Genomic DNA, 13798 nt, shown 5'->3' with positions numbered 1-13798 from the left:
TGATTCCCACTGGCTGTATAGAAACCTTCTATCACAAAAGGTCTCATCTCCTCTTTGTCTTGGAAGCATGTAATATTATTTCCACAATTTTCCACTGTTCATAGCCTTTGGCCTTGAAAATCTGTGGAAGTAACTGAGGAAACATTTTGTGATGAAATAATGTGAGAAAGAGAATTCCTTATACCTGTAGCTTAATGTTGAAAATAGAGTAGCAGACACAAACACTGCTTTGTGATTTTTGTGATTCTTCTGATTTTTTTGAGCTCACAGAAAAAACATTTCATTGCCAGCAACTACTGCTGCACGCTGTATTGTTGTGCATTTGATAAATAAACTTTGATTTGATTTGTTCAAACCTGAATGGCATGTCATGACATCTGAGAGATCAGAGTTGCCTTGATAATACTGACATTTTATTTCAGATAATAATGCCAAGTACATTTCATATACATTGTTTTTTATGCTTTTTATTTCTTATTTGTACTTACAGTATTCATTGAAATTTCTTATACATTCCTATCTTATTCAAATGATTACATAAATGTTTGTGTGGGTACTGTGAGTAAATATGTCAGTATAAAGTTCACAGGTATGACACCCCCGATACACCTCAATTCATTTAAGATACACCTCAAACCTGATTTCTTCTTTGCTACCTGTGTACAATGATAGAAAGCACCCAGAGGTTTAACAGACATCCTTTAGACCTGTGCTTCTGTTAAAATCAAAGCCCCAGAATGATGTCATTGTGGAAGACAGAAAAACGCCTTTTAAAATCAAAAGAAGTGTTGATTGTCTCAGAGGAAATAAAAATGCACAGTAAGAAACTCCCCTCACTCCCTTTTCCCCCCTAACACGTGGACAGTTTAGGATTTTTCAGAGTCCCAGCTCTTTTTCAGTTCTGTCCCTCAGTTTATTCTTCTGTATCTGAAGAAAAGAAAAAATATACATTTTTGTATTCATATATTGAATAATTTACAAAATATATCAACAAAAAATATCCCACATAACTTTGTCTGAGGAGGACAGGGTCTATTCGAATTTGGGTCTAACCCAGAATTGGGACCACATGTGAAACATTCGACTTAATCTGCATTATGCTAAACCTTTAAGTTGTTATAATCCGTCCCATTTCAATTATTTCGTGCAGATGTGGTCCTCACTATGAGGAAAAAACCCTGAAGTTATTCCACTGCTTCGATATGATCTCATTGAGATGGAGCTACAGCAAAACCTGAGGAGATTGTTGGGACAAGACTACTAGTGAGCAATGTGTGAAATGATCACTTCCTATTTGTGACATTGAGTCTTCTGCTTTTATATTCCCATAAAGGGTCAGCTGTCATTTTAAGGAGTTTTATTAGGTTTAGCATCTGGGAAAGGGTTTTAAGTCATTAAAATGTGGTTTTAAGGTTGATTTAGAGATTGGTTTAGGAATGTGCTCGCTGGTTAAGTGCATGTATTTGCACGTGGGAGCAGCAAAAGATTCTGCTGCAGCTGTAGCTGATTATCAGTCTCTTTAAATACTGTAGGCTGAAGGAGGTTTACATGCACAGAAAGAGAGAAAACTTAGTTCATGGATAACATCAGTCTGCGAATGTTAGACAGGACAGACCTGAGATCATGGTTGGCCCTCTTGAGGGATATGTCTAACCTTCAAGTCTCTGAGGAGCGGGTTGGCTCCGTATGGTTATTGAAGGTTAGACTGGGAGGAGAGGAACATGGTTAGCTCTGCCCATTGGCTGAAACTCCAAAGGTCAGGAGTTTTGGTCTGGCCCTACAGTTAGAATGGAGGTGTGGCTTTCAGGTGGAAGCTGTGTCAGCAGCCATCAAGTTGGTAGGAAAGGTATACTGTCTGCAATCTGAGAAGACTATGTAAAGTAGTAGCATATCTGACTGCTGATGTGTCGTTGATGCAGCTTTGGGTTATGTTTAAGAGTCCCTGGCCAAACAGGATCCACCAGGTAGGTTAGGCTATTGCTGGTTAGGGTTAAACAACTGTTAACAGTTACTGTAGGTTTCTTATCAGGGTATGGAATGAGGGAAGAATTATTATCAGGGTATGGAATGAGGGAAGGTTTGAGTTCAATCTCCCTCATAGGGGTTTTGGTTATACAATTACAAACCTGAAGATTTCCATAAACCTCACATATTAAATGCAAAGACACCTGCCAAAAGACTGAAAGAGAAGACTTAAATTTGTATTTCAGTTCTTAAAATTAAGTTTTGTTCTTGGACTTCAGACCTAAGAAAGCTTAATGTGCTTAATGTTCAGAGCTCAATGCTGCATCATTCTTAAATGTAACAGTTTTACGTTCTTTGTTTCTTCATTTGTTCCTTTAGGCTCCTAACCATAACATCCTGTTGCCTTGACAAGGTCAAGACAAATGGAATCATTTCAAACTCCTTACTTCTTACTTAACATTCCCTCACTTTAATAACATTACATGATTTCCTTTGATAACCAGTGACTAATCTGTACATAATCATAGTAAACTCATTCCATTTTTCCAAGTTATTTATTTCAAGTTTTCAAGCATTTCAGTCTGTAATTCAACTGACTAAATATACAAGACTGATTTCTAAAGGACCTTTTATAATAATTCAACATTTTGCAGTGAATAGATTGCCATGTCTGAGTATAATCATCTTCACACCTTTTTATACTTTTTGTTAGACTTTGTCTCTAATGCATGATGTCGAGAGACATGGAAGTCACACAATGTACTGTGACAGTGAAACTGATCCTCCGGTTATCTAATTCACATGCTGAATTCTTAAAGACTGAAATGAATCACTGAGTGCCTACCTTTCCAGAAACAGTGAGGGGGTAGTCCTGCACAAAAATCACATATCGTGGTATCTTGAAATGTGATATCTGCAAAAATACAGAAATAAAATACAGGATAGGTATACATTATTTTAAATCTATTCATAATATTATTGAAGTACACCTCAGAAATGATAGTTTGTTCTAGATGGCACAGTGGTTAGCACTGCTTCCTTGCAGCCCTGGGGACCCTGGGTTCAACTCTGGACTTGGGGTGATATCTGTGTGGAGTTTGTTTCCATGGATTTCCTCCTGTTTCCTCCTATAGTCCAGAAATACTGGTAGGCTAATTGGCTTCTAGGAAAACTGGCCTTGGTGTGAGTGTGTGCCTGAGCATGCCCAGTGATGGACTGGCATCCCGTCCAGCCTGTATCCTGCCTTGCGCCTATTGCTTGGCTATTGCTTCCAGCTCCCCCGCAACCCAGAATGTAATGAAGGGGTAAGAAAACAGAAGGATATCTATTTTCTGCGTCAAACGTTAAGCGTGTATTTCTTATCAACCTTGTTAAGTTCTGATAAGATACAAAAACTATTCACTTACATGTATTGTATAAATATGTCCTTACTCTGCTCCAGGTCTGGGCTCTAGTTTTTTCTTGAGTTGACTCTTGGTTTATCAACAACTCTTGCCTCCTCTATTTTTTCAGCCTTGCTTCTCTCTAATTCCTTCTGCCTGCTAGTCTCCACGGCCTTGCCTCCCTTTAATTCCCTGCTGACTCAGTTGACCAACATCTTCTGTCCCAATTAAAGATTCTTTCCCTGACATTTTCTTTGTCCAACACTCTGTAGCTCACCAGGTGTGATGGGCAATGATTTAAGGTAGAACTGGGAGCTGTAGACATTATTGTGTTTTTGTTACAATACTTTTATCATGTAGTTATAGGACATTCCTGAAAAGAAGTTATCCCTTGAAGAGTCCTTGAATCCTTGAAGTTATCCCTGTGGTACTTCACTAATTACGTCATCTCAAGTGGAGGTCTCTTGACACATACATTGTTATTACTATTACACCTTGTGTAATCCCCTCAAAATCTGCTCTCTAAACACTGGAGAGACTGCTGAAAGAGCTTCTGCAATTACTGCTTTGACTACTAGTACACACTACAGGTAAGTATATAGGGTGTTCCTTAATTGACAAATGTAATCCATACCATGAAAATTTCCCTAAGGAGAAAATTCATAAATTAAAAATTAAGATTCTATTGTATGTAAATCCCTCAGATTAGTTCCTGAATCCAAGAAACATCACAATCGATTTCAAACCTGTTTTTGTATATTAAAAAAAACACTACAGTAACAACAGTATTACTTTTATGTTATGTTAATTACTGACCATTAAAGCCATATAACGTTCCATATGTTTACATTAGCCATGTACAGTAATGGTATTTAAAGTAGTACACAAATCTTACTAGACAAGCAATACATGAAAAAAGTTTTACTTAATAAAATTGTCATTATTAATGTAAAAATCAAGAATTAAAATAATTAAATACATTGAATAAAATAAAGAAAAAATTAAGAGTGTGTTACAGCTTTTTCAATTCCTACACTAAGCAATGATGTGTATCCCTCTGCCTAAAGAAGGATACTTATCAACAAAGGAATAGTGCTCATTACAGCAAAAACAGTTTTGTATTTTATAAAAATATGTACAGTAACAATTTGCATGCTTTGTTGCAGCAAAATTTGTAATATGATCAAAAGTTCAAAATTAAAATTTGACTATGATGCTTGGACCTACACTAAGCACTGAAGTGTATTCTTTTGACTACAGCTGGATCCAAACAAGGAATTTTGATAGTACTGTACGTCTTCGTTTCCTATTATAAGTTGTAGTAATAATCATTCTATAAGTTTCGTTCTATAGGTACCTTAACCTGTTTGTTATGCAGGAATTCCAATGAAATGCCACTAATCTGATATGAAACCAATTATATGTTATAACCTGAATGGAAGTTGTAGTGTATTGAACTCAATAGACTATTGAAACTTTGTCTATTGAAAGGATAGACAAAGATGGAGTACAGCTGCTTAACTCTTTATCGAACAAAAACTGACGATATACAAGACATCACCAATCCTATCACTGTGCATCAACCCAAAAGTAGACATCAAAAGTAGAACTGGCATGATATACAACAGAAGTATTATACAGCTGACATCAGGCCCTGCAGCCCTATGACTGGAGGGCACAAACCAGTTCTTGTCTGTAGGCCTCCTGTGCTTTTCTCACCTGGCCCTTACAGAACGCCCTGATTTCCTCTGGTGTGCACTCCTGTCCTTCCTTTAGCTTGATACAAGCGCACACCTCCTCTCCCATCCTCTCGTCCTTCACACCAATCACCTGCAGGGGACAGGCAACACAACACAGTGTGAACAGCTGCTATTCACCAGTATCCAGTCAATTTACTGTTTTAAGGTCGGGACGATGGTGGCCTAGTTAGTGCTAATGGGTCCTGGGCTCAGTTCATGTGGATTCTGCACTGATTAAGCACACAAGGAAGGACAAGGAAGGTCATGAAATGGACATTTCATTCAGCAGTTAGTACCAGTTTGACCTGAGGATCTCATTCAGCCCTTTCTTGAAAGAAGCCAGGGTATCTGCTTCACCAAGATGGCTGAACTACTTGTTCCATTCTTCCACAACCCTTGAGTAGAGAAATGCCTCCTCTTCTGAGTTTTGAATGCACTTCCCTATAGTTTTCACCTTTGTCGTCTAGTTTGTGTTTCCCTGTTGATTCCGAAGAGGTCCAGTGGGATGAATTTGTCAGTGACTTTCAAGCATTCTCTGTCCAAAACTAAAATGCTCTCTTTCTTCAGCCTGTCAGTTTTTCCACCTTTTTACCCTTGTGTTTGTTTATGATATGACCAGTGCATGCTGGTTATGTGACTGAAACAGAAACAAATAAGTACAATGTGCCAAACAGCCCCCTTTCATCTAGAGCCATTGGGATTTTCCACTTTGTTTATTTCATTTGGATCTGCAAGGGCTGTGAATTGTCCTTCTCCCAGGCATTTGTACTGCTCTGCTTTTCAGGGGTAAGTTTGGAGTCCTGGACTGTGTTGACATTATCAGTTCACTTCCAATTTATTTTAAGTCATAGGGAGGTATTTGATTTGTCTTAAAAAAAAAAGATTCTAACTTTTATTGTCTTAAACTATCTCACTTTAATCCTGCACAGGAAACTGCAAAGTGTAAAGGATTTCCTATTCTGCATTGCAGACATTTTTGTGTAATTACAACATCAACTAAAAATCCTTGGTCTTACAACCAGCTACAGCAAATATTCAGATTACTGTGGCTTTATAAATTGGATCTAAGAATTCTCCTTTTGTCACAAAGGAGATGAAAGGGCTCTATTACTATCTCTGATAAATAAATACAGCCAAATCACTATGTGTAAGAATGGATAGAACAGACCAAATGCCTCTGTAATCTCATAAGAACATAAGAAGATTACACATGAGAAAAGGTCATTTGACTTGTTTGGCTGGCAGGAGCATATCGATCCTCTGTGTTAAAAACTGCTTTCTCTTCCATGATCATAATCATTAATCATGTATTCCAATATGTGGCCTCTGTGAGCCAGTCTAACACAGCGAACAACGGGCTTAAGGAGAAATACACTGTAGGTGTGCCTGTGCCATCCAATGCAGGACACACATACAGAGCTGAGCGATACCAATTTACTGTGCCAATATAGTATATTTTAGAAATGTGGGAGAAGACCCAAGCAGCTGTGAGGAGAACAAACACACTCCACACAAGGGGTGCTCTGGGGCGGAATCCAACTCTGTTCTCAATACACATCACTCTAATGACTAGTTCTGCCCTTGTGTTCCCTCTTCATTGCTGAGCAAAGGGGAATACATTGAGTTCACTTTGTCAATGGTCAGTTTTCTGAATACTCAATCAAGTCCCTCACAATCTGCTCTGCTGAACACTGGAGAGACTTATTTCCTTTAAGCTCTCATTGTATTAATTTTAAACCCCTGACATGAAATAAAGAATAAGAAGAACAGAACATCAGGCTCACCTGGGCCTCCATCACTTTGGGGTGGGTGTGGAGGAACTGCTCGATTTCTGCGGGGTAAATGTTCTCCCCTCCTCGGATGATCATGTCCTTCATGCGACCTTCGATCCTGCAGTAGCCGTACTTATCTAACCTGGCGATGTCACTGCAGAAGGATGGTCACAGTCATATATAGTAACTTTGCATACTTACAGTACATGTTCACTGTTTGTAACTGCAATGTCATCACTGTCTGTCATGTATTCTGAAGAGGAGGCAGTTATCAGTTCAGGGGTGGAGAGCAATTAGTAAAGAGGGAAGAATGTTAATGTTCTTCTCCACCCACCTTTCTCTATATAATATTTCAAGTCTTTTGAACATCATTTTCTGCAGATGTGGGAACAGAAGTATATACAGTTTTTTGGCAGTTCACCTGTAATGTCCTTAATTTGCTGTGGCAGAATAATGCCAACTGGCAAGTCCATCCCACTCACCCAGTCTTGTACCAGCCACTGCTGGTGATGCACTCCCTGGTCTTCTCCTGGTCGTTCCAATACCCCAGCATCACACAGTAGCCCCTGATCATCAGCTCTCCCAGGTTGTCCAGAGGCATGATCTCTCCAGTCTGGGGGTCTGCAATTTTGGCCTGGGGGATTACAGCCAAGGAGGAGACACAAGATTCTAAATGTCCCCAAAATGTAAAACTCATTCATAATGTTGCTAGGCTTAGGATGGTGTACCCTTCTGTGGTTTTTCACATGTTGAGGTTTTTGTCATTTTATCCCACTGACTCTGGCCTTACACCCTCTGAGATTCATGTGGTTAATGCCAAACTCCTCTTTCAATCACCTGATCACTGCTGAAACCCACTACTGCATCCTCTGCAGCAGATGGGACAAGATGAGATCAGTCTGAATATGTCCTCTGAGGAGTGTGCACGGTCAGACTTTCTGTTCACCATGAAATGTGCACAAACGTGCAAATTGCATGATAATACACAAGCAGGAAAGAAAATAATTAATGATCTTAATTACATTTCTAAATTTCCCAATATGCAATATTATTTGCATATCCATTCTCTTATTTCCCATACAAGTTTAAAACATTTTCATCTTGGCCAGGAAAATATACTGGGTACAATGGAGAATGATATTGCAAATATTTAGTAATGATTGGGAGCCCTGTTGTCTGAGGAGATATAGGCAATGGACATTTGTCTGGTAAGCACAAAAGTAAGATATAATACTTAGACATATTATTAAAGTAAAATAGAGTATTAGCTGTTTAAAAGAGCAACTGACTGCAAGATGAAAAATCTTAAGATGGATTGTTTACGTACTCTTAAAGCACAAAACATCAGTACGTCAGACAGGTCTCACATGAAAGGATGAGAGGATTTTTTCTATCACTCCATACCTGTATCTTTTTCCATTGGTATGAAGAACCACCCCCCTAAATATGAAACCCATACGAATTCTAAATTATCCTCTCCTTGTGCAGCTTTGCAATAACAATTACAAATCTCAGCTTTTGCCTGTAAGCTGATGATTAACAGTAATACTGTAAATGTCCATACTCTTTTTGTACATGTTAATGTTCCTGCTCTCCTGCTAGGTTAGGCGTACCTCAGTGTGATTTATGACGCATCCCACGGTCTCTGTCTTCCGAGTCGCGGTGTCTTTTGGGAAGTTTAAAAATGTCACAGGGCTGTTTTCCGTTGTGCCATAACCGATCTGAGAAACACAAGAGCAACACGTCTGTGGACCATTTGCAGGGTGAGTCTAAGAGTACATAATCAACAGAAATGTAAAACAAGCGTGGGCCACCAGACACAGTCAACAGTGCTCTCCCATTACACATTACACAGAAAGAAAACGTTTTTTTTTCCTTTAGGAAAATTTCACTGAAGCCTAAACAGCGAAAGAAAATATTATGGCAAGATCAAGTTGATCTGCTCATTCATTTGCTACTTCCCTACACAATACAGCAGTTTGTTTTTCATTTCAACGTGGCAGTAGCACTCACTTAAATTAAATGACCTCATTATGGATTTACATTGGGAACACTAAGTATTGTAGCATTCCACACCCTGGGCATTCAACCATGCCATGACCACTTACTTTTCACTCTTGACCAGCCTCACCATCCTATAAAACCAAGGGGAACTCCTTACTCTTTCTCCTGGGCCTTGTGTCCATACAGCAGATGCTCTACATCTCTCTCACTCATCCACTTTCCCTCCCTGTGACCAGCATGCCCCTCTGTCAACAACATGGCAATAAACCTTCTCCAGCCTGTCTTTCCACACTGCTGTCACTAATAAACACCAGAGCTCCCCATAGTATTATTAAACCCAATGATTTAAGAGGAACACCTGATTCAAGGAATGGCCCCAACAAGCTTTCTCCAGACCTTAATAGAAGAGATGGATTTTTTCCAATTAATCCATCCATCAATCCATCTGTTCTCTAAACCACTTTATCCAGTACAGGGTCTTGGAGGACACTTGAGCCTAACCTGGCAAGAAATGGGAGAAAGGATAGATACCCCTGGATGGGAAGCCAGTCCATTTAAATGATTTAGTCTCATTAAGTGAGGGTTTGGGGGAGAACAGAAACTAAAAGACCCTTGCCATGATTGATTCACTGGGCCTTACATTCCTCCACCAAATCACTTCATGAGATATACTGTATGAATGGACAGATTGCAGATGGAAAGGAGAGTGCTTACATAGATCATTCTATTCAGGTGTTCACTAAGGAAATGAAAACAACATGCCAGATGTTTAAGAAATGCATTTCAGTCCAGAATGACCTTGGCAGAAATTACAGACATACAGGGACTACAGGTAGAAGCATTTAAAACAGTCCCCTGGAGCCTGGAAGGGAGTTAAAGCACCAGTGGACAACAAGGGCTCGACTGGGGTCTGGAATGAGCACTGCTTTCTTGTTGAGTAACTCGAAAAAGGTTAAGTTCTGCAGATTGAAGCTTTCTCTTTAGTGCACTTTTTAAACTATTTTCCAGAAATCAGTAAGTAATGCTTTCTTTTCATTCCTACTCTCTAGTATGATTTTGGTATTGATGTCATTCCTGTGTAATAATCTGTTAATTATCTCTTTGCTAATCATGAAAAAATACACTCATAAATAAGATAACCTTCCATTATGCCCTACAGCCTCACACACCAGATATATATATATAAGACAGAAGTGCAAACTATGTAAAATTAATGCATCATTATTTTTTACAGCTTTGATATATATGTAAAAATTTCTTAAATGTTGCTGACTTTTTACATTCTTCAGTAGTACTGAAATTCACAGAGAGCAGTCAGTAAAGGAGAGCAAAAATAATCAAGTATATTACTGTAGTGAGATATGTGGTGGCTACCTGAGAAATCGCACAACTTATGGCAGCCTGCAGACTTCTGGCTGTGGGAACGGAGCTTGTCAGCAGGGAGAAAAACAGCAGCCTCAGATGCCTTCACCGGTGATCAGAGAATTTTGAATAATGTCTATCTCAAGTGTCATGTCGAAAACAGGCAGGCAACAAATAAGCAATGGGAAGGAATTTTAAAAATTGAACTGGAGAAGCACTGAGTGACTGAATTATTTCTGTACAACTCTGACGTCACAGTTTAAATACCTTTCTGTAGTCACAACCTATTATGTGACCAAAGGAATAACTAGCTTGAGAGAATTCAAATTCTCCTTTACACAAAGAGTTGTGGGCATCTAGAACAAGCTTTCTAGGTTGACAGTTGAAGCTGAAACTCCTTCATGAAATGGCTGGATGAAAATTGCTGATGAATGGCCATTCAACAGAGATGAATGTACCATCTGGCTGAATATGAATGGAAGTTATAGAGTGACAAACTGGAAAAAATATGAGAATCATAGGTGCTGCCTTTTAACATGTTTCTACAGTTACAAAATTGTACTCAGGAAACTGCGAGCAAGCACATACTGTTTTTAAAAAAAGTATTCAGACCCTTCCTGTGTTTTCACATTTAGTGAAACTACAACATTATGCATATATTTTTAAACTTAACATATCATTCAAAACCTGTATACTCAAACTAAGTCTTCTAAGGGTAAGACTAGATACAGTGAATATCAGAAAAACATAAACAGAAAAAAAATAAGTTGACTCTTTAAGTATTAAGACCTATGAACTCATTATCTGATGGAAGCACCTTTGGCTATGACTGAAGCTGAAAGTCAGTTTGGGTGAGTCTATACCAACTTTGCACAGCTTAAGCTGCAAAATCTGCAATTATGTCCATTCTTCTCGGCAGATTTGCTCAAGCTCTCTCAAATGATCTCAACACGATTCTAGTCAGTCTTTGACTGGACCACTCAAGGTCATTCAATTTATTATTCTTAAGCCACTCCACAGCAGCTTTAGCCTTGTGCTTTGGATCATTGTCCCACTTTAAGGTGAAATTCTGTCCCTGTTAAAGGTGTGGAGCAGGTTTTTCTCTAAAATAATATCTTTGCTCCATCTATGTTCCCATTAGTGTGGCAAGCCACACTAATAAGAAGCAGAACTATAACATTAAGCTGCCATCATCATGCTTGACAGTTGAGATGGTGCTGAGTGATCCACTATGTTGGCTCTGCATTACCACTGTCCTGGTGTTACAATGATGATGATGATGACACATTTGCAGTGTCACTTTGGTTTTGTTTTCCAAAATTCATGTGGGCTTTAAGATGTATTCAGTTTTATATATAGCACCTTTTGGAGTGAACAGGGTATTGTTTACCCATGGACATTTTATACCAGGTCAGCCACTGAACTCTGTAACTCCTTCAAAGTTGTTGTTGGCCTCAAGAGGTTCCTCTATACCCAGCTATTGAGTCTGGAGTGCCTTTTATTTCTTTGTGATCAACTTACTGTGTTCAAGAGGGTCATGCAAATGCTTTACACCTTTCCCCTCCTACAAAAACCAACCAGTTTGTCACATTCGAGGTCCATTCAACAACTGTGAGATGAACTGGGACAACATGTGCCATCTAGGGGTCAGAGACCAGTGAACAGGCACATACTTATCCAGGCTCTTTGAGAAATATGGAACAGAATCCTTTAACTGAATCCCAACTTGTGCAAAGCATTATCAAAGATAAAGACCTAGCAAGACTTTTAATGTTGGCCACACACACACTACTAGCCAGTGACTTTCACAGTAGACATCAGATGATCACTAATCCTGTCCATTGATGACATATGTAAATGCTAAATGTTGGTGCACCTGCTACAAAAATAATTTTGTCCTTCTCCTGATAATGAACAATAGGTTCATTCCATGCTGAAGAAAGAAAACAACGTTTCAACTGTGGAGCCTTCTTCAGGTGTAAGCATGGAATAAACCTATTACTTGTTCCTTTGCAGCCTACGCATCTTGACGCAGCTACCCCACCTGAACTACTTCTCCTGATAATGTTGTGAATTTGTTGCAGTTACAAATGATGTGTTTTCATGCTCAGTATACAAACATGTTATTGCAAAGTGCTGACTGTTTTTCTGAATGATCTTCCCGTGTGTAATTTTCACCATTCCAACCCTTTCACAGCCCAGGTCATACCTTGGCTCTGGCAGAGGTCATGCGATGCAGTACAGAGGGTATATGATTTTAAAACCAGTGGACAAACAACACGCAGATGGCTGGAGCCAGTTTACCAAAGAACCTACATATTAAAGGAATTAAATAATATAACAGCTCTGAAAATGTCCACTTCCAGTGCCCTTTGGCATAAACAAAAGCCATGAATATTCTGATTTGCCAGATCTATGGTCAGAAGATGAACCATTACATTCCCATTAAAATGTTAAATTTGTTCAGTAAACACCAAATGCTCCCTATCCAGACTATGGTCATCAGATTCATAAACATATACATCTGAGGCCAAACCAGCACAAGCTGGCCATGCCAGAGACCAAGGATAATTGCAGTTATAAACTTTATGTATTTTTTCAGACTAAAAATATCCGGTCGTAATTATTCTGCTGCAAAACAAAGATTTCATTTTAGAAGAATTCTTAGCTTTGTTATCTAATTCAGAAGAAGGTTGTTCCTCCCTTGGACAAGAAGGATAGGTGATTGTATTTCATTGAGTTGCAACCACAGTGCCCACTTACTTTAAATGTCTCTCACCTACAGCACATAATGTGTTATAAATTTGTGGTACATGAACCTTAATATGATAGCAGTCAGCTTTTAAAAAGAAATGGAATAATCAATCAGCATGTTATTCTTCACTGTAAAAATGACAGGAAACTCATTGGGCTATTTCTGTATTAATGTATTTGTTTTAGACATGTAGTCAAAGATATTTGGTTAAGACTAAACATCAGAGGTTTCTTGCCTACGCCTCAGGCAGGCCACGGGCTGCTTTCTTCGTTCTGCATTCTTCCAGGTCCCCATTGCTTAATTTTACTGTCTCAGCTGGAATTTGTTTGCCTTTATATTGAGGTCTTTGATGGATGATGACTTTAAAGGCATTCTCACACACTACCCACAAAACAAAAGACAGCTGAGTGATACCATCATACATAACTCCAAGATGACTCCATACATATATGTTTGGATTCCATCTAGAAAACAGAATTTGATCCAATGGATCCATGTTCCATTGTTGATCTTAGTCCTCTATAGGAAATGGACAAAATGGCCATTTAAGTTCTTGAGGATCAGACTCTTTTTTGGAGCTAAATCTCTGTAGGCAAGTATCCAAGGCATGGAAAATAGTTTATGGATTATGGGTGTGTAAATTGAACATTTTAGTCTCAAAGCAAAGGGTCTCCTCGTGCAAAATGCACGCATGATCATGGGTCATGGAGTCAATGGAATCTGAATATTTTAGTTCATCATTGTTGTTAGTCAAAAATGAAGCTGACTGGACTCAACACAAAGATAATAAACCCAAACACACTTCTGGGACTAATTGGC

The 13798-nt window shown here is 38.8% G+C and overlaps 1 protein-coding gene across 1 annotated transcript in view; it reads right to left on the bottom strand.

The window, feature by feature from the left end:
• Positions 1-391: 391 nt before the first annotated feature.
• The window catches only part of acsf2 (acyl-CoA synthetase family member 2), a 54414-nt gene continuing 41007 nt past the window's right edge, over positions 392-13798 (bottom strand). Inside the window, exons 11-16 of the mRNA XM_088599342.1 lie at positions 8472-8579; positions 7341-7492; positions 6871-7012; positions 5067-5177; positions 2810-2878; positions 392-927 (exon numbers count right to left, since the gene is read on the bottom strand). Of these exons, the coding sequence (XP_088455468.1) occupies positions 877-927; positions 2810-2878; positions 5067-5177; positions 6871-7012; positions 7341-7492; positions 8472-8579 (633 nt within the window). The 3' untranslated portion in view covers positions 392-876. The remainder of the gene's footprint in view (positions 928-2809; positions 2879-5066; positions 5178-6870; positions 7013-7340; positions 7493-8471; positions 8580-13798) is intronic.

Source organism: Lepisosteus platostomus, chromosome 11 (genome assembly GCF_059453375.1).
Source record: "Lepisosteus platostomus isolate fLepPlt1 chromosome 11, fLepPlt1.hap1, whole genome shotgun sequence".
In the NCBI taxonomy this organism is placed as follows: Eukaryota; Metazoa; Chordata; class Actinopteri; order Semionotiformes; family Lepisosteidae; genus Lepisosteus; species Lepisosteus platostomus.
Note: the sequence above shows the minus strand (reverse complement) of the source record. Positions and strands in the feature narration are given on the sequence as shown.